General features: G+C 35.1%; 1 protein-coding gene across 1 annotated transcript in view; it reads left to right on the top strand.

The window, feature by feature from the left end:
• Nucleotides 1–21,965, top strand: part of LOC123247115 (calcium-binding mitochondrial carrier protein SCaMC-1-like) — a 48,856-nt gene that overhangs the window by 13,524 nt on the left and 13,367 nt on the right. Inside the window, exons 3-7 of the mRNA XM_044675915.1 lie at nucleotides 3,793–3,880; nucleotides 10,675–10,786; nucleotides 12,283–12,441; nucleotides 19,054–19,206; nucleotides 20,014–20,121. Of these exons, the coding sequence (XP_044531850.1) occupies nucleotides 3,793–3,880; nucleotides 10,675–10,786; nucleotides 12,283–12,441; nucleotides 19,054–19,206; nucleotides 20,014–20,121 (620 nt within the window). The remainder of the gene's footprint in view (nucleotides 1–3,792; nucleotides 3,881–10,674; nucleotides 10,787–12,282; nucleotides 12,442–19,053; nucleotides 19,207–20,013; nucleotides 20,122–21,965) is intronic.

Below are 21,965 nucleotides of genomic sequence, written 5' to 3'. Positions count from 1 at the left end.
TTTTGCTACTAGTATTAAAGAATGTTTCACCAAGTGTGTCATATGAAAGATTTTCACTTTGTTGTTCAATTATTTCAGTCATGTTCAATTTTTTGTGATCCCATTTGAGGTTTTCTTGGCAAAGATGATGGAGTAGTTTTCCATTTCCTTCTCCAGCTCATTTTATAGATGAGGAAACTAGGGCAAATAGAGTTAAGTGACTTGCCCAGGTCACACAGCCAGTAAATATCTGAAGACAGATTTGAATTCTCAAAAACGAGTCTTCCTGACTCAACTTGGGCACTTAGGTGGTGCAGTAGATAGAGTGCCAAGTCTAAGTCTGAAGTCAGGAAGACTCATCTTCCTGAGTTTAAATCTGCCTTCAGACACTTACTGGCCGAGTAACCTGGGGGTGTTTGTAGACCCTTACTGTGTGATTTTGCACATTCACAATAAAATAAGATTTGCTAGAAGATTTTTCTTTTTCTTTTTTTCCCCTATTATTCTTTTTCTCCCCCCCCCCCATTTTTCTTTTTCTTTTACAGGGTTACATGTATCATTTTCTTATTTGGGAATATAAACAGTTTAACCTAATTAACTTACTCATGATTTCTCACTCATGTTTACCTTTTTATGTCTCTCTTGAGTCTTGTGTTTGAATGTGAAATTTTCTATCCAGAGCTGGCCTTTTCATTAGGAATACTTAGAAGTCTTCTATGTTAGTTGGTAAATGTCCATTTTCCCCTTTGTAAGATTGTACTTGGTTTTGCTGGGTAGATTATTCTTTGTTGTAATCCTAGTTCCTTTGTCTCCTGGAATTCCATACCTAAGTCCTCTGTTCCTTTATTATGGTAGCTGCTAAATTGTGTGTTTCTAACTATGCCTTGTGGTATTCGAATAATTTATTCCTGGCTACTTGAAGTATTTTTTCTTTACCTGAGAGTATTGGCTCTAATATTCTTGGGAGTTTTCATTTTGGGATCTCTTTTAGGAGGTGATTAGTGGATTCTTTCAATTTCTGTTTTGCCCTCTGATTCTATGATATCCAGGCAGTTTTCCTTTATAATTTCTTGAAATGTGATCCTAGACTCTGTTAATAAAATCATGTTGCCTTTCAGGTTGCCTAATAATTCTTAAATTATCTTTAGTGAAATATTTCACATTTTTTTCTATTTCATCATTCTTTTGACTCTGTTAATTATTTCTTAATATTTCATTGAATCATTAACTTCTACTTAACCAATTCTAATTTTTTAGGAATTTATTTTCTTCAGTAAGGTTTTGTATTTCTTTTTTCCATTTGGCCAGTTTTGGTTTTAAGAAGTTATTTTCTTCAGTATTTTACTATATGTGTCTCTTTTATCCTTATATATCATCTATATGTATATTTTATATATGTACATGTAAAAACATGTAGAATGCATATAAAATATTGGTACTAATTATCTATTGTCCCTTTAAGTATAAGTAATTTCCTTTTTTATTTTATTTAATCAAATCTGTCTTTACAGTTGCCTGGTCTGAGATAATGCTTACTATCCTTGATTTTCTGAATTCATGTCAAGCATAATAGATTTCACTCCAGCTCATTATTTTTAACGGTGGGAATCTTTGTGTTTCAAATGTTTTCTTTTAAATAATATATTGCTAGATTTCTTTCTTTACTCACCCTACCTCTCTCTTTCTACAAAGAAGAGAGTAATGAGAAAGGAGTACGCTTATATTTTATGTAATCTGCTTCCATTCCCTGTACCTCTTCTCTTTGTCTAGACCCCAGTCACAAATTTGCTTAGACCCCAGTAACAAAAAAAAATCCTTTTTAATCCCTTTCTACTCTGTCCACTCTCTAGAGTTGAATAATTTGTTTTATCATTAATTCCTCTTTGAATTTACCCTCACTCTTCATTTCCACTATCCCCTCTGCTTCTTCTCACTCTATTCCCTATTGAATTTAATGTTTATCTAGACCAGTGGTTCCCAAACTTTTTTGGCCTACCGCCCCCTTTCCAGATAAAATATTACTTAGCGCCCCCCTGTCACATACTATCACCGCCCCCAAATGCACCTTTGGCCATCACCGCTCTCCTGGATTGCTGCAGCACCCACCAAGGGGCGATGGCACCCACTTTAGGAATCACTGATCTAGACCAAATGCTTGGTATATGTATTTTACCCTCCGTTGTCTGATTCAGATGAAAATGAGGTTTTATATGTAACTCATCAGTCTGTTTCCCCTACTTTTTATTTGATAATTGTATACTCTTGGGTATCTTGATTACATGAGATGACAAATACTGTTTTCCTCTATTTCTCCCCTAGATATTTCCTTTTCTATTTTTCTTAATATCTTAAAATATGCTCAAATTGCTCCCCAAATCTGCATCTTATTTATACTCTCTTGACTCTTGAAGATATTAGGTGATTACATTGAAAAATTGTGTGGAAAAATATGAGATACCTTTTGTACTTAAAACTGCAAAAGAATTTTTAATCAAATAAGGGATAGAAATGAATAGAATTTTTTTGATAATTTAAATATATGAAATCAAAACATTGATAAAGTCCAATATACAAGATATATAAGGATCTAAAAAACATGTAAGATCAAGAGCCATTTTTCAATAGATAAGTGATCGCAGGGTGAAGAAAAGTAGTTGTCAAAACAATTGCAAACTATTAGCAACCATTTAAAAAATTATTCCAAAAAACCACTAATAAAATAAGGGTAAGTCAAAGTAATCCTTAAGTTCTACCTCACATTTAGGATATTACAAAGATGATAAAAGTGGTACTCATTAGTGCTAGAAAGAATATAGAAAGATAGACCCACTAATGGATTATTGGTAGAACTTTGAATTAGTCTAATTATTCTAGAAACCAATTTTGATATATACTAAAGAATTGACTAAGATAAAGAAATGTTCACATACACACAAAAAAAATTTATAGCGGCATTTTCAGTAGTAGAAAGAAGTAAAAGCAGATGTCCCTTTCTGAATGTAATGTTATATTATTGTGTTATAAGAAATAGTTGGAGGTAGGTAGGTGGCCTAATGGTTGGAGTACAGGACTTTGAATTAGGAAGACCTGAATTCTCATAATCTGCCTCAGTTAGCTATCACCTTAAGCAAGTCACTTTATTGATCTTAGTCTCATTTTCCTCATGTGTAAAAAAAGGAGTTGGACTCATGGATTGTAAGATCCCTTGTAGCTCTAACATTAAAATCTGGTGAATATGAAGAATAAAGAGAGATATGGGAAAATTTATTCAAACTGATAAAAAGCAAAGTAAGCAGAAGCAAGAAATCACTATACACATAATGGCTACACCACTTAAATGGAAATAACTGCAACAAAGAATCATTATTGAATAAGCTGTAATTATAGTGACTGTTTTTGGTCCTGAAGAAGAGCTTTGAAAATTCATCCCCAGTCCTTCTTTATAGCTGTTGGGGACCAGGAACATATGAAACACTGCATGTAATATCAGACTTCATTAATGTGTTGGTTAATTTTGCTGAACTGTTATATGAAATAGCACTCTTGGAAGAGGAAATGAAGGTGATGTGAAAACAAACGATATCAAACAGAAAAGTAAAAAAAACATAATAAAGCTCATTTTTTTTAACATTTCCCTTCAAGTTCAAATGAGGTCTTCTCTCTTGAAGTTTTATTTAACCTGGGCGTAAAAATGCCAGGTCCCATATAACTTGGAATTTTATAGACTATTATAACAATGCCCGTAAAGTGTTGCCGGTAAGTGTCTTTTCAAAGGCTTTCGAAAGGCATATGTTTCTTTTCATTCTTTTAAAGGAATAATTGAAGTCTCAGAAATTGTCCAGGCTCTCAAGGTACTAGGTGTAACTGTTTCTGAACATCATGCAGAGAAGATTCTTCAAAGGTTAGCCCTTGTTTTTATTTTTGATAATAATATATTAAAGTTTTCATTTCAGCATTCCATAATAGAAGTTGATGACCAGAAATTTTCTCTCTCTCCCCTATTTGATTTATCTATATTATTTATTGGGATGACTCTTTTTGTGTGAACAATATATATGTATGTAATATATGTACATTCATAAATACTTACATATATCTGGACTTTAAAAAAGATACTGTACAAACTCAATCAATGGGTCAATAAATATTTGTTATGCCCTTATTATGTGCTAGACCTTGAATTAAGCACAAAAGGGCAAAAACAGTCTCTGCCTCAAATAGCAGACAGTCTAATGGGAGAGACAACTTGTAAATAATTAGATATGTACAAAATATATACAGATTAAATGGAAAGATAATCTCAAAGGGGGAGGCACTAGCATGGAGATGATTGGGAAGAGTCCTTAGTGGGGAATGGAATCTGAACTGTTAGGGAAACTTAAGAGGCAGAAGAGAGGAGGGGTATAATTCCAGGCATGGAGGCCAGCCATGGCAGAGAAATGGAAAATGGAGTATAGTTTGCCAGCAACAAGAAATAGGTCAGTATAGTTGGATTGTAGAGGGCCTGGAGGGTAGTTTAAGTGTAAAAAGCTCTAGGGGGTGAAGTTGTGAAGAGTTTTACATTTTATACATTTTTAAAAATTTTAATTAAAAAAGATTTTTTTATGTGAATACTTTTAATGTCAAACAGAGGATTTTATATTTAAACTGGAGGTTACATGGAGCCATAGGAGTTTAATAGAGTACAAAGGTAAAGTTATCAGACCCATGCTTTTGAAAAATGCAACTAACTAGGTTGCAGCCTGAAGAGTCGGATTAGAATGACCTAAAACGAAGAGACATCAACCCAAAGGTCCTAGTACATGAGCTCAGGGAGAAAGAAAGAAAACTCCAGATTAGAATCCCAGTAGATCTTCCCATCTTTCAAACAAGCTCAGAGGATGAAGGTTTCTTCAGTAGGAATAAGAAGCACAGGAAGAAAGTTTTGCTCTGAAAGAAAATGTTTGCATCAGAAGGTAGGTGATTTATGTCTGTAGTTGTGGTTCTGAAACTTCAAAGAAGATATGGACCCAAGAATACTCTCAACTTTGTGGCTCACAACAGAATGGTGCATGGAAAAACAATTTTAACTTAGAATGATCAATTTAAACCATGATTATTTAAAAACCACCTTTGAGTAGACTGAGGGTGGGGAAAATTAAAGCACTCATTTCTTATGTTTAGCTTTTATCTTGCCTTTGATCTATAGCAACTTAGTTATAGTTGGTAAAGTGAATAATGCTTTTGAGTTTTTGGTTTTTATCTTTTAGTGGACTGGTGATCTCATTATGTTTTTATTCCTTTTATCTGCCAAAACAACATCCTGCTTTCATCATGGGTATTTTTACTTTGTGTGTGGTAGCTCTGTGTATGTATGGCTAACAACCCAGCCTTTGCTTTATGAGAAAAGTAAAAGTAGAAGAAGATGGTATGGGAAGAATGTTCTAGACCAAGTGTACACAGAGAAAATTTGTGCTGTAGGTCACATATTTTGAGGATGTTGAATGAAGGTAATCAAAACATATGAAGTAAAAGAGGGTTCGTCTTATTTCTTACATGTTAGTCGGATAAGGTATATAACCTCCACAATGTTCCAGGAAGTTCTTTAAATAAGTGTGTGTGTGTGTGTGTGTGTGTGTGTGTGTGTGTGTGTGTGTGTGTGTGTGTGTGTGTGAAATTACTGCTCTGGGCTAAAAAAAAGGTCACATTTTTCAATTTTTCCTAATTAACTAAAAGGTACAGAGAATATAAATTCACACTGCACTGTGCTTATTTGTGGATTACTTTTTAAAAAGTATATAATTTGGTAGAGATAAATGTATCCTGAAGGTTTCTCCTTCAGCAAAGTGTGTCCCCTAAGGTTAGGTTAAGATCAAACAAGACTGATAAATGAAACAGTATTGTTTGGTGATCCTCTGATTATCAGTTTTCAGTAAGGCATAAAAAGGAAGACATATGAGGGTCAAAAGTATTTGCCACTTTCTTGGAGGACATCCAGCTCAAGGTCCCCTAGAAGCTTTTAGAGGGTGATATTATGCTGTTTCCCTCAAGACCTGGAGTATTCTAGAAATTTTCAAATGAACCCATAGACACTCAAAGTTCAGCCTAATAATCAACAAAGAGAAGAGCAGATGGATGAAGAATTCCTTGTTTCTGGATTGTGATATGCAGTTCAGTTGAGGATCTTATTAGTTTGTTCATCAACTGATATACTCTATCTTGGGTAGATGTTTTAGGTGGCTAGGGGATAAATTGCTTTTGGGAAACTTCACAGAACTATCAACAGTCCCAAGCTTCTCCTTGAAACAAAAATCTCATCTTTTTAAAGCATTATTTCCCCAAATCTATAGGTCATGAAACAACACATTTTCTAAAGAACCAAAATCATGGGTGATTCAAAGGATAAAAGAGCAACAAATATATTGTTAATGGAAATAGGTAGCAGATATTACTCATAAAAATTTTGCAAAACATACAGCGGGTGTGGAGGTTTGGGGGAGAGGGAAAGAACATGAAAAATGTAACTATGGGAAAATCTTCAAAATAAAATAAAAAATAAATGCTAAAAATTATGCAAAAGAGATGGCACAAGACATATCATCTGGGAGATCTACGATTAGAAAAGGAAGTGAACCTATTATATAGAGAGAGGATTAATAGAGGGGCAGCCCAGATGTCGCAGTAGTACTCACTTAATATCAGAAGTTTTAGAAGGTCTCTTAAGATTAATGGGAGGATATGGACAAGCATCATGCAAGATGGGATGGTATGGATGGGTACAATCTTTATGGAAACTCACTTCAGTGACATCATGGATCTATGGAAGTGTGCTTATCTGTATATAGTTTGTTGATATTTTCAGTTCATATCTTTGATTCAATCAAGTAGAGGGCTTGTCTGGATGACTGGATGGCTAGTTAGAATATGAAGCTAAGGCAGGGCTTGATGTCTAGCAGATATAGTTGCCCACGTGGGCTAGTTTGTACATAGTCAGTCACAAATCAATTCAGTTGGACCTTAGGGGCAGGAATTCCAGACATGAATAGATTCCTACAGACAGTGGCATTGGTCCTGGAAGTTCTGGGTATGGAGGTCCAGGTCTTAGGTTTGCTGTGTGTGTGGGTACTAGACATGGTGGCAGGAAGAACAGATCTGTGGTGACACGTAAAAGCTGAGATGGCGTAGGTGGATGGCTAGATGGCTTGGTGGGATATGAGTTGAAGATATTTAAATCTAGGACAGCAAGGAAATTTAAAACCTTTCTTCCTTTACACAAACATGTAAACTACTAAAAATAGTTATAAGGTAAAAAAAGTATTTTTTAACTAAGTGGGTTGAGGTTTACCTTAGGGTAAAATTTACCAGAAATTCAAGGCTTTTCTTTGGCAGCATGTTCAATATTTTAAAGGCCATTATTGGCTTTACAAATGTCCTATTCCAGTGCCTAATTGTAGTTTGAAGATGACTCCTGGCTCTTGAAAGTAATGCCAGTGGAACTCAAGTTCTGCCAGGTTTTACCATGCTGGGAATAATGAGATAAAGATATGCCATACAATTAAGATTTAACCCTGAATTATTTAAATAAACAATAACACCCCTGCCTTCTATCTTGGGAACAATACTCTGTATTGGTTCTAAGGCAGAAGAGTGAGAAGAGCTACCTTAATAGGGGTTAAGTGACCTGCTCAGGGTCACACAGCTAGATTTTAACCCAGGATCTCTCCTTTTCAGGCCTGGCTCTCAATCCTCTGAACCATCTAGCTTCCCCCTAAATAAACTATTAATGGGAAATAGATAACAGATATATCAAAACCAACTATAATTATTTCATTCAGAAGATAAACCAGTACAAATTAATTGCTGCAAGGAAATCAGAAGAATCCAGAAAGTGTTTTAGGCAGTGAGCATTTAATCTGTTTACCAATATGGGATTAAAATACAAACTCATTTGAAAAAAATCTTAAAAAGAAGAATAATTGATGATTATGAGCAGTATTATCTTATAGTGTAGAGAAAAGTTGTTGGAGAGTAAAGCCATTCTCACTCAAGAAGGTCTGGCAAAAATGTCCATCTAAGTAAAGTCACTCAAGGGAATTCAAGGATGAAAATGGAAAGAGGACTACGAAGAGAAAAAAAGGAAAATATTTGCAAAAAAGTTTGGTAAACTTTTTTCTCCATCAAGTTAGTGAAGTCACTACATATCATATCACAATCCATCAGTTTCTTGCAGAGAAAGCATACAATTGCACTAAGAACAAAAATAAGTGAGATAGCCAATTTAGGTCAAGTATGTAGAAAGAAGATTTATATTGGTAAAGGTTAGGGAGCATGAGTGATACAGCTGAGAGGGCATTGAGGGACTGATTCATAAGGTGTCTGATGGTGGGGAAGTTAACAAAGGTATAGAAAAAAATCTCATTGTTTGTTAATTCCAAAAAAGTTTTCTAGGAAAATATCAGTAACTCCTGAGCTATATATGTTTATTTATTTCTGTGCACATAAGGGTCATCTATTGCAGGTATCCTTCATGAGGGCAGTAGGGAACAAGCAGGCTTTCACAAATGATATTCAAGAATAGATTGCATCTTTGTCATCTTATAACTGATAGATTTGGAGAAGACATCGTTGTGCTTATTGTCTATTGATTACCAAACAAGCAATAAGCAAATGAACAAAAAATCCTATTCCACCAAATGCTACTTCATAAGCTGTTTTGCAGCAAGGTTTCTCCTACCCATATATCAAGACTCATTTAATATTCCTTGGAAGATGTTGTAGCAGAAATAATGCTGGTCAATCATTCTCTGATAACAGATATCAATGGAATCATAAAAGAGGGAGATGTATGTTTGCCAAAAGTATTTGACACTAAAGAAGAGACGTATTATGGGGAAAACCAGGGAGTTAACTAAAATATTATTTTGTGGGTTCAGTGGGGTGTGAGGGAGACAGGAATGACAGAAGGCAGGACCAAACGAAGTAGGGAGAATGGGTTTAACCGCTAAGGAGATTATCTGTTAACAGAAGTGACAGTTAGGCCCTAACTGTCACTCTGCACCACCTAGGCAAGGGGCCTATGGAAGCTAGCAGGCAAATGGCAAGAGTTTATAACAATTTTAATTAAGGAAACTATGGTAAAGGATGGGAATAGGGGTTTCTCACAACAGATGATGGACTGGTTACATGGAAAAAGCAAGGGATAACAAATGGACAGCCAGTGTGCTCCCCTAGAAATGTTGGAAGAAAGTGAAGATGGGATTCAAGCATATTGAATGGGCCCCCCAGTGGTGAACTTTTGGGAGGTCCTAGATGGGAGCCACACAGGATGAACAGGTACAGATGGGTTGTGTTCAAGGAGCTCCTAATTTGATGAGATCACTTTCATTAAAGCATTTGAGTATTTATTTGATTTTTTGGCAAGAATTGCTAGAACCTCTTGTTGCTAATGTTGAATGGTAGAGGATATGATTGCACCAAAAATGCTGCTGCATAGTTGAATTACTAGTGAATTAGTAATTATTACTGTATTACTAATGCCAGCAGTGCAGAACATCTATAGTGATTCCCAAAGTGGGTACTACTGCCCTCTGGTGGGTGCTGCAGCAATCCAGGGGAGTGGTGATAGCCACACTTTTTTTGTATTACATTCTATTCTGAGTTCAATAAATAGTTTCATAATTTCCAGGGGGTGCTAAGTAATATTTTTTCTGGAAAGAGGGTGGTAGGCCAAAAAAGTTTGAGAATCACTACTCTAGAGCAATGATTTCACCAAAATAATTGAGCTCGCTTTTCCTCCATTTCACTAAGGCTTGAAAATTCCAATGGAGAAAGCACCATATTCATTAAACCTTGATGTCAGAGGATTGTCTATAATTCCTTCAAGTGGTTTTTAGCTTGTTTCCAAATGGTTCTTTGTTATTTAAGTCCTGATTTGGGTACATAATGAAAGTCCTCTTTTCATACCTGTAGCTCAGAAAAGGAAAGCACATCTTTCTAAAGCTGGGGAAATAAGAAAAAGAGTTGAGTTCAATTTATTTAAATTTTTTAATTTTTATGTTACTTGCTGTCTTAGAATTAATACTGTGTATTGCTTCCAAGGTAGAAGAACAGGAAGGGCTAAGCAATGGGGGTTAAATGACTTGCCTAGAATCACACAGATAGGAAGTATCTATGGCCACATTTGAACCCAGGACCTCCCATCTTCAGGCCTGCCTTTTAATCCACTGAGCCACCAAGTTGTTCCTCAACAAGTATTTATTAAGGGCTTACCATGTGCCAAGCACTGTGCTATGACCTAGGAACACAAAAACCAAAGAACAAAGTTTCTACTTTCAAGGAGTTCGCATTTTTCATTTCTACACAGACAAGTAAATGCTTGATATATACAAAGACAATTCAAAACAATTTCAGTGTGGGAAGTCCTAACAATTAGAAAAATCAGGGAAAGCCTCTGGTAGCAACTAACTCCTAAAGGGAGCAAGGTATTCCAAGGGAAGAAGAGGGTGAGAAAATACTAGAAAATAAAAATGGTTTGAGAGTAATGAGCTCTAGTTGTTGCCATAAATACATTGTAGAGCTAATTCTATTTACACAACTTATTATGTAACTGTTTTCCTTCTGGATGGGTTACTGGTGCTAATTTTATTTATGAATTATAGCATGGTTTTAAACTTGAGTTTATTATTATTATTGTTATTATAATTATTATTATTTCAGTATCGATAATACTGGGACAATGACTGTGGACTGGAATGAATGGAGAGATCACTTTTTACTTAACCCAGCAGAAAACATTGAGGAAATTGTACAGTTTTGGAAACATTCTACTGTAAGTGTGGTTTGTATTTTACCGTGTGTGTGTGTGTGTGTGTGTGTGTGTGTGTGTCTGTGTGTGTGTGTGTGTGTGTCTGTGTGTGTTTAACATTATAAGCTTTGGCTACATAGGGAACCCTTAGGAAGCCTGGCACAGCAACTCTTTACTTAGTAAGTTTTAGACAAGGGCAATAAGACCGATGAGGCCAGGGACCAAGGCATATGGTTTCCAATTCTCCCTCCTGCTTCTTTAGCCAAAGTATTTTTTGAACCCTTACTTTCTTTCTCAGTAACAACTCTAAGACAAAAAGACAAGGGTTAGGCTAATGGAGTTTTGACACACAGCTAGGAAGTGTTTGAGGCTGTGTTTGAACCCAGGTTCATTCAACTTGAGGCCAAGAACCCTTTCTACTGTGCTGCCTAATAGCCCCTAGCCAGAAGTTTTTAAAAAAATCTTTTTGTGTCACAGACTACGTTTGGCAGTCTGGTGAAGCCTATGATCTTTTTCTCAGAATGTTTTTATTTATTTTTTCTTTTTTTAATGAATTTTCTTTTTTTCCATGTTACATGTCAATACAATTTATTAATATTTATTTTCTCATATTTTGCAATCTGTATTTTGAAAAAAATGATTTTATTTATTTTAAAATACTTTTCCATGGTTACATTATTCATATTCTCTCACTCCCTTCCTTCTTTCCCTCCCCACTCCCAGTGCTGACAGGCAATTCCACTGGGTTATACATGAGTTATCAGAATGTTTTTAGATGCACAAAGTAAAATAAAAAAAAGAAAACCAATTAAATTGGAATACAGATATAAACTATTAAAAAACTCAGGAATTCCAAGGTAGGAACCTGCACTAGGTTGCTATTCCTTTAGAGAACCCTGTATTAAAATTGTATCTTATTCTGGTTTCTCCTCATCACCTACCCCCAGTCAGAATAGTAAGCTTAAAAGTACCTAGTATAAATGGGCAATAGGGGCAGCTGGGTGGCACAGTGGATAGTGCTCTTGGCTTGGAGTCAAGGACACCTGAGTTCTAACAGACACTTCCTAGTTGTGTGACCCTGAACAAGTCACTTAACCCTGTTTAAGTGAGCTGGAGAAGGAAATGGCAAACCATTATGCTGCCAAGAAAACTTCAAATGAGGTCACAAAGAATTGGACATGCCTAATCAACAACAAAAATTATAATTTAGGAAAAATACTGTTGTGAATGTACAGTGGAGATTAGTTGTATAAACCAAAACACTACAATAATAAAGAGGATTTAGAGTCAGAAAGGACTTAAGAAATCATTTAATTTGGGGAATCATTCAGTTCATTGATTTAATAGAGTACGAAACTGTGTCCCACAGAGTTTACGTGATTTATGCTAGGATTGAACTAGAATCTGAACTCGGGTTCTCTTATTGCAGAGGCAGTGCTTGCTCGCTACTTCTTTATGCTGCCTTCCTATGATGGTACATTTTTAAATTTAAATATTATGGAAACGTCCCTTTTATTTAGGGAATCGACATCGGAGAGGGTGTAACTATTCCTGATGAATTCACAGAAGAAGAAAGAGATACTGGCCAGTGGTGGAGACACCTACTGTCAGGTGGGATAGCTGGTGCAGTCTCTAGAACCTGCACAGCACCCCTAGAACGTCTGAAAATCATGATGCAGGTAGGTAGGCATATAGTTCAGCCATCTGTGTTACAAGGTAATGCAACAAGGACTTGCTACTGTTTAAAAGAAGTATTTCAGATCTCAGCAACACTTTTGATATGTGAATTTAACTTTATCAGAGAAGTATAATTGAATTTTGATTTAGATTTTTCTATGGCTCTTTTTAATATTTTTTAAAACCTTACTTTTTGTTTTAGTAACAATTCTAAGACAGAAGGGCAAGGGCTAGGCAAATCAGATAAGGTGACTTGCTTAGGGACACACAGCTAAGAAGTGTTTTGAGGTCAAATTTGAATCCTGATCTTCCTTATTCTAGGTCTGGTGCTCTATCCACTGGGTCATCTAGCTGCCCCTTCTCTATGGCTTTTAACGGTAGCTAGGTGGTACAGTGGATTGAGTGCAGGCCTGAAGTCAGGACAAATCCAGCTTCAGACATTTATTAGTTGTGTGACTAGATGAGTCACTTAATCTTGTTTGACTCAGTTTCCCCCTCTGTTAAATGAACTGGAGAAGGAAATGACAAATCACTCCAACATCTCTGCCAAGAAAAACTCAAATGGGGTTACAGAGAGTTGGACATGACTGAAATGATTGAACAATGAAAACATGGCTCATAATCCATGATACTTGGCTTATACAAATTAAGCATTTTACTAGAAATAATGGCGGGATCCATAAGAATAAAGGACTTTTATTGTGTGAAGGTTGAAATTCTGGGTTTCCTTGAAGAATAATTTCATATTGTTTCATGTAGTAAATCCATGCAGATCACAGCCTCTCCGTGCCTCGTCATCTTGGATACTTTGATTCTTGTACTTGTTTTTCCACAAATCTTCCATAGTTCACTTGGCAAATTTGTTCCCTTGTATCCTTTGGGAGTTTGGCATGTTTCCAGCATTTCAGTCAGAATTTATGACAAATTCACTTTATTTTCTGATCAAATATTTTCTTGATAGCCTTTATAATACTTCTTTCACAGAAATCAGTCAATCAGGAAAATTAGAAGGGTTGAATTATAAAGTAGGCTTTTGAGGACCCTTTCGGATCTCCTATGATAACATGGTTATGTCTATTATAAGTCTTTCAGTTGTCTTTGGGTTAGTTGTAAATTTTATTCTGAAAGTTCTGGAGAGCTTCCTCCTCATCACTCATGTTCATAATGTCAGTGTTTATAACTTTGAGTATGTTTTTTTCTTAAAAAATTTTTATTCTACAAACAAAACCAATGCAACCAAAATTAGAAGAGAAGCAACAACATAGGGAAAAATTTTTTATAACAAAAATCTCTGGCAAAGGTCTAATTTCTCAAATTAATAAGGAATGAAGTCAAATGTACAAGAAATCAAGTCATTTTCCAATTGACAGATGGTCAAGGGACATGAATAGACAGTTTTCAGATGAAGAAATCAAAACCGTTAATAATCACATGAAAAAGTGGTCTAAATCCCTCTTGATTAGGGAAATGCAAATCAAAACAACTCTGAGGTACCACCTAGCAGATTGGTCAATATGATAGTAAAGGAAAATAATAAACTTTGGAGGGATTGTGGCAAAATTGGGACATTAATGCTTTGCTGGTGGAGTTGTGAATTAGTCCAAACCATTCTAGAAGGCAATTTGGAATTATGCTCAAAGGCCTTTAAAAGAATGCATGCCCTTTGATCCAGCAATACCATTACCCAAAGAGATAAAAAAGAATTGTACAAAAATATTCATAGCCTCCCTCTTTGTGGGGGCAAAAAATTGGAAAATGAGGGGTGTCCCTTGATTGGGGAACGGCTGAACAAATTGTGGTATATGATGGTGATGGAAAGCTATTGTGCTGTGAGGAATAATGAACGAGAGGGTTTCTAAATGAACTGGAAGGACCTCTATGAACTTATGCAGAGTGAAATGAATAGAACTAAAAGAACATTGTACAGAGAAAGTGAAACATTGTGGAACAATCCAGTGTAATGGACTTTGCTATTAGTAGCAATGTAATGATCCAGGACAGTCCTGAGGGACTTATGAGAAAGGATGCCATTCACATCAAGAGAAGGAACTGAAGGAGTAGAAACACAGAAGAAAAACATATTACATCACTTTTTTATATGGGTATAAGATTGGGGGTTTTGGTTTTGCTCTATTGCAAAAATAAATAATATGGAAATAGGTATAAAGTTATAACATTTGTATAACCCAGTGGAATTGCTTGTGGGTTCTGGGAAGGGGGAGGGAAAGAAAATGAATCATGCAAACATGGAAAAATAGTGAAAAAATAAAATAAAAAATTTATTCTGAACTTAACTAACACTAAAAAAATAACATTTCCACATGCAAAGTGGAATATTAAAAAAAAGGATTCTTTATGAAGCTATGGATGTTAATTACATAGCACTTATTTTTAAATATGAAACAAATGAATCATATTATTTTTAAAGTTGGCTGCTATATGTATTTTCTTCTGAATTTCCTCTTATTCTCTTTTGTGAATTTAAAACATTTTCCAAAAAATAAAATCCCCTTGTAACAAATGAACATTGTCAAAAAAAAAACAAAAAACAAACAAATCCAGTTAGGGGATTTTTAAAAAGTGTCTCTTCACTTTGAGTTTTCTGTCAGGAGATGGTAAAATGCTTCATTATTGAACCTCTGTTTCATCATTGTATTGAACAGAGTTCTTAAGTCTTTCAATGTTGTTTAAATTTACAATGTTTTATTGTATTGTTATTTCAGATCTTTTCATGTCATTCTGAATCATTTTGTGTGTTCTAAGGTTTCTTTGAAATCATCTCTATTTATTACAATGAAGTAATTCTTAATATTACTATGATAATTTGTTCAGCTATTTCCCAATTAATATAGCCTTTAGTTTCCATTTTTTATTCCTTTCTTTTTCTCTTTTATGCTCTCTCTTCAGAATTAGAAAGTTTGTTTTATCTACAACCTGACTTTTATGGTTACTTTCCAAAGTTTCTACTCACATCTGGTCTTTTAATCAGAAATGCTTAATGGTCCTTTATTCCATTAAAGATGAACTTTGGTCCCTGTATGATTATACTCAGCTTTTCAGGAAAAGGTATTCTTGCTTGTAAGTCTATGTCTTTTGCCTTTTGGAACACCATTTTTCAAGTTCTCTGCTTCTGTAAAATAGTAGCTGCCAAATTGTGTATAGTCAGGGGCAGCAAGGTGGTTCAGTGGATAGAAAGCTAGGTCTGAAGATAAAAGATCCTGGGCTCAAATCTAGCCTCAGACACTTCTTAGTCATACGACTCTGAGAAAATCACTTAATCCCCATTGCCTAGCCTTTATATTTATCTCTTCTGCCTTGGAATTAATATGTAGTATTGATTCTAAGATGGAAGTTAAGGGTTAAAAAACAAACAAATTGCATGTAGTCTTCCTGTTTCCTTACTACTACTGTATCCTTTTTGCTACTTATTTAACATTTTTTCTTTTTTTTTTTTTTGATGCTGAAGCTCTGAATTTTGGCCATGGCATTCCTGGGACTTTTCCTTTCAGGTGGTGATTAGTCTATTCTTTTTATTTTCACTTTGCTTTCTGGTTATAATAGATTGGCACAGTTTTCCTTCATGAATTTTTGGACTATAGTGTCCTTTAAATTGATTTAAATTCTTTTAAATTCCTGGTGAGAATCTGATGATTCTTAAATAATTACTCCATCATCTATTTTCCAGGATATGTGTTTTAGGTAGCAGGTTCCTTATATTTTCTCCTATTTTTTCTATCTTTTGATTTTGTTTTAATATTTCTTGTCTTATGGAATTACTGATTTCTGTTTGGCCTACTCCTGTTTTCAGGCAGTCCATTAGATTTATTTTATTTATTAGGCTTTCCATTTTCTCTTTTAAGCTACTTATTCTGTTTCCAATTCTTGCCTTCAAAGATTTTATTTGAGGCAACCCCTAAGGATAGTGTTGAATGAGCAATCTCCCTTTTCTGATAAGAAGGCTAGATTCTGGAGTTATATCACTTAGGAAATCAAACCCTTTCTCCTCCACACATGAAGTTTGGATTCAGGAACAACGTCCATGAACTTCCCGTTGGGGTAAATACATGTTTGTTTCTGCCATTTTCCTGTTCTAATGGAGAGGATAGAAAGACATTCTCTCTCTTATTCCATTCCATTCCTCCCTGTTACAAAAGACATCCTAGAGGAAAGACAAAAGAGCAACAAAAGCAAAAAAGGATTTAGGATAGTATATTGCTTCTTTTCATAGATTAGCAAAGAGGTAATTCTTCCAACCAGAATCTATCCTTCTGAGTTCTAGAGAGCTATTCATCTTGGGACAATCTTGGTCACTGACAACTAATCAGAAGTTGTCTACATCCTCTCCATCAGTGGACATACCTACCATTCCAAATTAATGGGTTGGGGGTACATCTAGTTGGCTTAGTGTTAGGCCTAGAAATGGGAAATCAGAGGTTCAAATCTGACCTCAGATACTTCTTAGCTATATGACCCTGGGAAAGTCACTTGACCTCCATTGCCTAGCCCTTACCACTATCCTACCTCTAAACCAGTTATAAAAAAATTAATTGGAGAGCAGTCCTACCACCCCTCTCATCTTACATTATAAATTATAAAAATCATGAAGGGATTCTATTATTACTACGTTAAGAAATACATATGTAGGGGAATTAGTTTCATTTTAGGAAGAGATTTCTTTAAGAAATGAAGTGTAATTCTTACATCCTATGCCACTAATTACTAATATTCCTTATTTAGCTATACAGAGATACTTCAATTAATGAATCTTCTAGGAACAAACTACCTTTTAAAAAATTCAACCAGTTGCTAGTTATATTCCTCTAAAGGTATATAATAAACTTTTTCATTTCTTTTGTTTCCCCTTTCATCCTCCTCCTTCAGAATCAGGAAGTTTGTTTTGTTTATGACCAGCTCTTCCCTAATAATATCCTCCCTCTTCACTACCTTATCCTTATTCCTAGCTTTATTTTTCTATTGAATTTGGTCTATTTCTACACCAAAGAGATGTTCTGATAGATACAACTAGTATGTGTGGCTATCCCTAGATAAAACACTAGCAAATTTTACTAGTTGGAAACTGGTGACTCAACCTCATGTGTATGGGTCAGGCAGTAAATTGATAAGCATGTATTAAATGTTCCCTTTGTGCCAGAGACTTCACTATGTGCTGGGCATGCAAAGACAGGTAAAAACAGCCATTGCCCTCAAGGAGCTTTCATTCAAATGGAGGAGACATGTAAATAACTATGTATATAGAGGAGATATATAAAATAGGTGGAAAGTAATCTCAGGGCACTAAAGGGTGGCGGTCACCTCTGATAGGTTTTATAAGTACTTGACAGTGGACAAAAATGTCTCCCAAAAGGGGATCAACACTTAATGAAAAACCTAGTGAGTGGCATTAGAATCTGTCAGAGATGAGACATCATAGATCAAGGACCAATGGGAATATGAGAAGAAATGGTGGGGAAAAATATGAGAGGTCCTAGAATGGAGAGGGAAAAGGAGAGAGGTGTGAGGAAGAAGAAATGAAGGAACTGGGATAGGTAAAGAGAAGAGGATAGAAATACAGCAGAAATGAATGGAATGGAAGGACAAGGAGGGGGAAAAGAGGTAGAGATGGATTCAATAGTTGTACGCTAAATGAATGAAAGAAATGATTTTCTCACTTCTGCCTGCTGTTTAATTCTCCAATGGAATCTTAGAGTGTATTCTTATGTCTTCTATGTTATTAGTCTCATAACATTTTTTAAATGGTCTTACTTTCTGTCTTAGAATTGATACCAAGGCTGAAGAGCAGTAAGGGTTAGGCTTAAAATGACTTGCCCAGGATCACCTGGATAGGATGTATCTGAGACCAGGTTTGAACCCAGGACCTCCTTTCTCCAGACCTGACTGTCTACTGAGCCATCCAGCTATTCCTTTCAAAACAGTTTGTTTGTACTTTTCTGGTGCACTCATGTTCCAATTTATGTTCAGTTTCTTTAGCTATCTCATAATTTCCTTTACTAGACTATAAATTCTCTGGTTGATTCTTTCTTCTTTCCTCCCCACCTAACTCAGTGGCTTTGCACATGAGTTTACTCTTAGTTCAAGAAGAAGAAACACGTTTATTAACTATGTTTCCAGCAACAAAGTGTTTCTTTGGATCACGACTGCTTTATTAATAGAGCTGCTGGTTAGCTTTTACACAGCAGAAGAAAAAATATGCATGCAGTGGAAATGAGAAACACTCTCTACTAATAAAACAATCATTTTCATGAGTTATAGCCACACTGATGGCTGCCAAAGTTAATTGATCCTTGAAAGAGGATTTACTGTGCATTTCAATAGCTGTGCTGTTCAAGAGTATGAATTTCATATGAGCTCAAAATGATATAATGATGATACAATGTTATAAAAATAAGATAATAATAAGATCAAATGAGACAATTGTAAAGTTCTTTGCACAGTGCCTGGCACATAATATATACTATATAAAGTTAGTTATTATTATTGTTATTATTATTATCTTTAGCTGAAATGGCTGCTAAAACACATTGAAAAACAAGGTGCCATATGCAAGTGCTTTGTAAAAAGTAACAACACTGAGGTCATTTCTTTTTTTTTAATAGGTTCGGAAATTCAAGTCACAGAAATTTCATCTTATTAATGGATTTGAGCTTATGTTGAAAGAAGGAGGCTTCCTATCCCTTTGGAGGGGAAATGGTGTAAATGTTCTTAAAATTGCACCAGAGACAGCTATTAAGGTCCTAGCATATGACAAGGCAAGACATTACCAAAATTCATTAAGAAGAAGCGATTTTTGAGTTTTTAAAAGCCTTCAAGATTATTTTAGCAGAAAGATGAATGCAGTTTTTAATATAACAAATGGGTCTATTGCTTTATTTTTCTTAACCTTATTTATTATAGCCCTATTAATTGTCCTATTTGTAAAATAAGTTAAAAAAAGGTCCTTGCCTAATTTATTTTGCAATGGTCAGCATTCTAAATTTTAGAAAAATACTTTGGTTTAGAAATTGAAGCTTCATATAATAACTTAGATGATTTTTGTTAGATTATCACTGCCTAGTCTCCAGGAAAAATCCATTTACACGAAATATTCTTGTATAAAAAACACATTGCCATACATTGCATTGCTAGTATTACTTCTGAATCCTCCTTGATATCAAAAGGTCTGTGTAAGATGCAGTCTGCCTCTTTTCAGGTTCTGCACTTTTATTTCAAATGTATTCTTTTATATCTAACTGTGCATACACATCGAAAGTGATCTGCAATAACAATAGAAAAAATGAGGCCCAAGAGAGGTGATTTACTTAATATTCTAGTGAATTAAATGCACAAGCATTTAAACTATAAACATTTTGCTAGGTGTGGGCTCATAGGATAATAGTAACAACAATAATTATAGCTAGCATTTATACACTTTCCAAATTTCTGTCTTAGTAAAGTACTGTACATGTGCATTTTCATTTGGTCAATAAGTTAGATAAAATAAGTGACATTCTTTTTGAAACTAATTTCTCTAATTTCAGCATTAATATACATGCAAAACCTTTTATTTACACACACAGTTTAAGTTATTCCTTCACCAAGACATTGTTGAAATAAGAACTCTTGAGAAATTTATTTCTGGTTCTTTGGCTGGAGTAATTACACAGACCTTCATCAACCCCCTGGAGGTAAGGACTATTGTGAAAAATTGTTTGCTAGAGTTGATCTTTTTAATTTAAATCGTGAAATGTGTAGCCAAGATTAGGTTTTTGAACTTTAAGCAGAGGAACAGCAGGATCTGAAGCTTATGCTATCAAGGCCTTGAATTAATATTCAAACAAGTTCTTCAACAGTCTGGAGTCACTTCCTATCTCATATTATTTCTCTCTGTGCATTCTTTATTATCTTTATTCAGATGACTCCCTGATGTGTTTATTTAATTCTAGGCTTTTTCTTATAGTTTGGACCTACATCACACATTGGCTATTATACCTTTCAAACTGGATGTGTCCCAAAGGCATCTCAAGATCAAAATACCCCAAACAGAGTTCATTATCTTCCCTATCCCTGAATATTTTCCATCTCTTTGTTGATGTATATTCCCTTACTTTCCATTTCTTGTCCTTTTGCTGTGGAGAGCAGGATTTCCTAATCCATTAGCTTCCTTAATTCAAATGCCTTGTACCTTTGCACCACCTTAATGACACATAGCAATGCTAATCTTTTAACCATCATCCATAACTATTTTGTTCCATGTTCCAGAACCAGGAAATTCCCTTTTTTGGTCAGGATCTCATATCCTTGCATTTATTCCTCCACCTCACTTTTCATTGTAATGGACTTTGCTACTAAAAGCAATGCAAAGATCCGAGACAATGCTGAGGGACTTATGAGAAAGAATTCTACCTACATCTAGAGAAAGAACTGTGGGAGTAGAAATGCAGAAGAAAACATATGGCTTATCATTTGTTTATATGGGTATATGATTGGGGGTTTTGGTTCTAAAAATTACTCTATTATGAAAATGAATAATATGGAAATAGGATTTGAGGGATATTATATATACATATACATATATATATATATATTCCAGTGAATTTGCTTGTGAGCTCTGGGAGAGGGGGAGGAAAAAGGGGAGGGTGGACAACAAAAATCATGTGACCATGGAAAAAAAATTTAAAAATGCAAAAAAAGACTAAAAAGCCACTTTATTAGATGTAGTTTAGTTTCATATTTTAAGAAAATCATTCATATGTCTCCTCAAAATATTTGATAATTAAGTTGCAAATGATGCCAAGTAAATCCACCACAAGTTTATGTTTCCTACTTTCAATTGGTCCCTCACTGCTACATGCAATCCCATACTGAATTCAAACCCAGGTACCTCAATCTGAAACTTGACTTGCTACCTGTATGACCTTGGGTAAGTCACTGAACTAGTCTAAGCCTCAATTTTTTTTATTCATCTTTAAAATGAGGGAGTTGAACTGAATGATCTCAAAGGTTCTGTCTGGTTCCAAATCCTTGGTCCTATGTTTTCCTGTATTCCCCACAATAGCTTCTAAAAACTATGTCTTCAAGCTATCTTATCTCCTCTCTCTCTCTCTCTCTCTCTCTCTCTCTCTCTCTCTCTCTCTCTCTCTCTCTCTCTCTCTCTCTCTCTCAGCAGAAAACTTTTCTTCTTAACTCTTGAAAAAAATAGAGTCCATCTGTCCTAAACTCCATTTCCCCCTAATCTGTAGAACCATATCATCCTCCATAGTCTCCCTCATTGCTCCTGATCCTGACAAAGAGATGATCCTTTTATTGGCCATGCCTTCTCCTCATGCCAGTAATGAGGTCGCCATTTATTCAACCACTGTTCATAAGACTCTACTTTTTCTTCTGATTCTCTTTTCTAACCAATTAGATTGAATCATGTAACATTATAGCAATGTAACAATGTGAAAGGACATCCACTTAAAATAGAGTCCAAGACATAAAACAAGAAATGAGTCAAGCAGCAAACATTCTCACTACTCATTTCCCAGAC

Source organism: Gracilinanus agilis, chromosome 4 (genome assembly GCF_016433145.1).
Source record: "Gracilinanus agilis isolate LMUSP501 chromosome 4, AgileGrace, whole genome shotgun sequence".
Lineage (NCBI taxonomy): Eukaryota > Metazoa > Chordata > Mammalia > Didelphimorphia > Didelphidae > Gracilinanus > Gracilinanus agilis.
The sequence above is the reverse complement of the archived record's forward strand: the minus strand, read 5'-3'. Positions and strand labels throughout refer to the sequence as shown.